Source organism: Piliocolobus tephrosceles, unplaced genomic scaffold (assembly GCF_002776525.5).
Source record: "Piliocolobus tephrosceles isolate RC106 unplaced genomic scaffold, ASM277652v3 unscaffolded_31422, whole genome shotgun sequence".
NCBI lineage: Eukaryota > Metazoa > Chordata > Mammalia > Primates > Cercopithecidae > Piliocolobus > Piliocolobus tephrosceles.
This window is the reverse complement of record NW_022314780.1, coordinates 11,945-12,848: the sequence shown is the minus strand read 5'-3', so window position 1 is coordinate 12,848 and position 904 is coordinate 11,945. Positions and strand designations below refer to the sequence as shown.

General features: G+C 53.7%; 1 protein-coding gene across 1 annotated transcript in view; it reads right to left on the bottom strand.

The window, feature by feature from the left end:
* Positions 1-262: 262 nt before the first annotated feature.
* LOC113222475 (chymotrypsin-like elastase family member 2A) overlaps positions 263-904 on the bottom strand; it is an 8,567-nt gene continuing 7,925 nt past the window's right edge. Inside the window, exons 6-7 of the mRNA XM_026452116.1 lie at positions 525-601; positions 263-424 (exon numbers count right to left, since the gene is read on the bottom strand). Of these exons, the coding sequence (XP_026307901.1) occupies positions 263-424; positions 525-601 (239 nt within the window). The remainder of the gene's footprint in view (positions 425-524; positions 602-904) is intronic.

The window sequence follows — 904 nt, the reverse complement described above, 5'->3', positions numbered from 1 at the left end:
CCACCGTGTCTGGCAGAACTCACTCTTAATATGCCTGAGGAGTATCTAACCTCTTTGGACAAAGCCACCCTCTATGTTCCTTTTCACTCAGCTTTACCTACACAGAAATTTTGGGGTCCCATGGGGGGGCCCAGCAGTTGCCAAGGTCTGCAGCCTCCTCCAAGGGGTTCCCATCTAGCTCTCAAGAGGAAGGAGGGGGTTCTCAGTCACCAGGTGGGCATGGCACTCCTGAGGTCAGGTGGGCAGGGCAGTGCCCTGGGGCTTAAGCTGGTCCAGTTGTTACTGAATTGATCCAGTCGATGTAATTGGAGACCCGTGTGAAGACGGAGGGCTTGTGGTAGTAGTTGCAGGTAAAGCTGCTGATGCCATGCACCTCCCACCGGCCGTCAGCTGCCTGACAGTTCAGCGGCCCGCCGGAGTCCCCCTGAGGAAGGCCAGAGTTATAGAAGGGTAAAGGGAGAGGAAGGGGCTGCCCATTGGAACCATTGTTCTCAATGCATTTCTATTGTTCTGCTGCAGGTCACTGTCCTCTGAAGCCAGCCCTTGCGGTCATAGCCCAAGATGGTACCATAATTCCAACAAGAGCCAACACTTATTCTTCCTGTGTGGCCAGAGCTGAGCTAAGCATGTTCTATGCTTTATCTCATTAATCCTCACAAAATCCTGTGAGGTAAAAATCCATAGTCTCCCCAGGCCACTGAAGAAGAGAAAATGGAGTGTTGAGAGGTTGGGACTTGCCCAAGGTTGCACAGGCAGTTTGTAAAGGAGCTGAGGCCACATCCCAGAGTTCAGGCTCTTCCCCATTGGCTCCATCTTCCCGCGGGTGGGGTGGTCTGTGTGGGCAGAGTGTGTAGGGCACAGTGTGATCTGAAGGGCCTGTGGATCTCCTTCCTACTCCATCCCC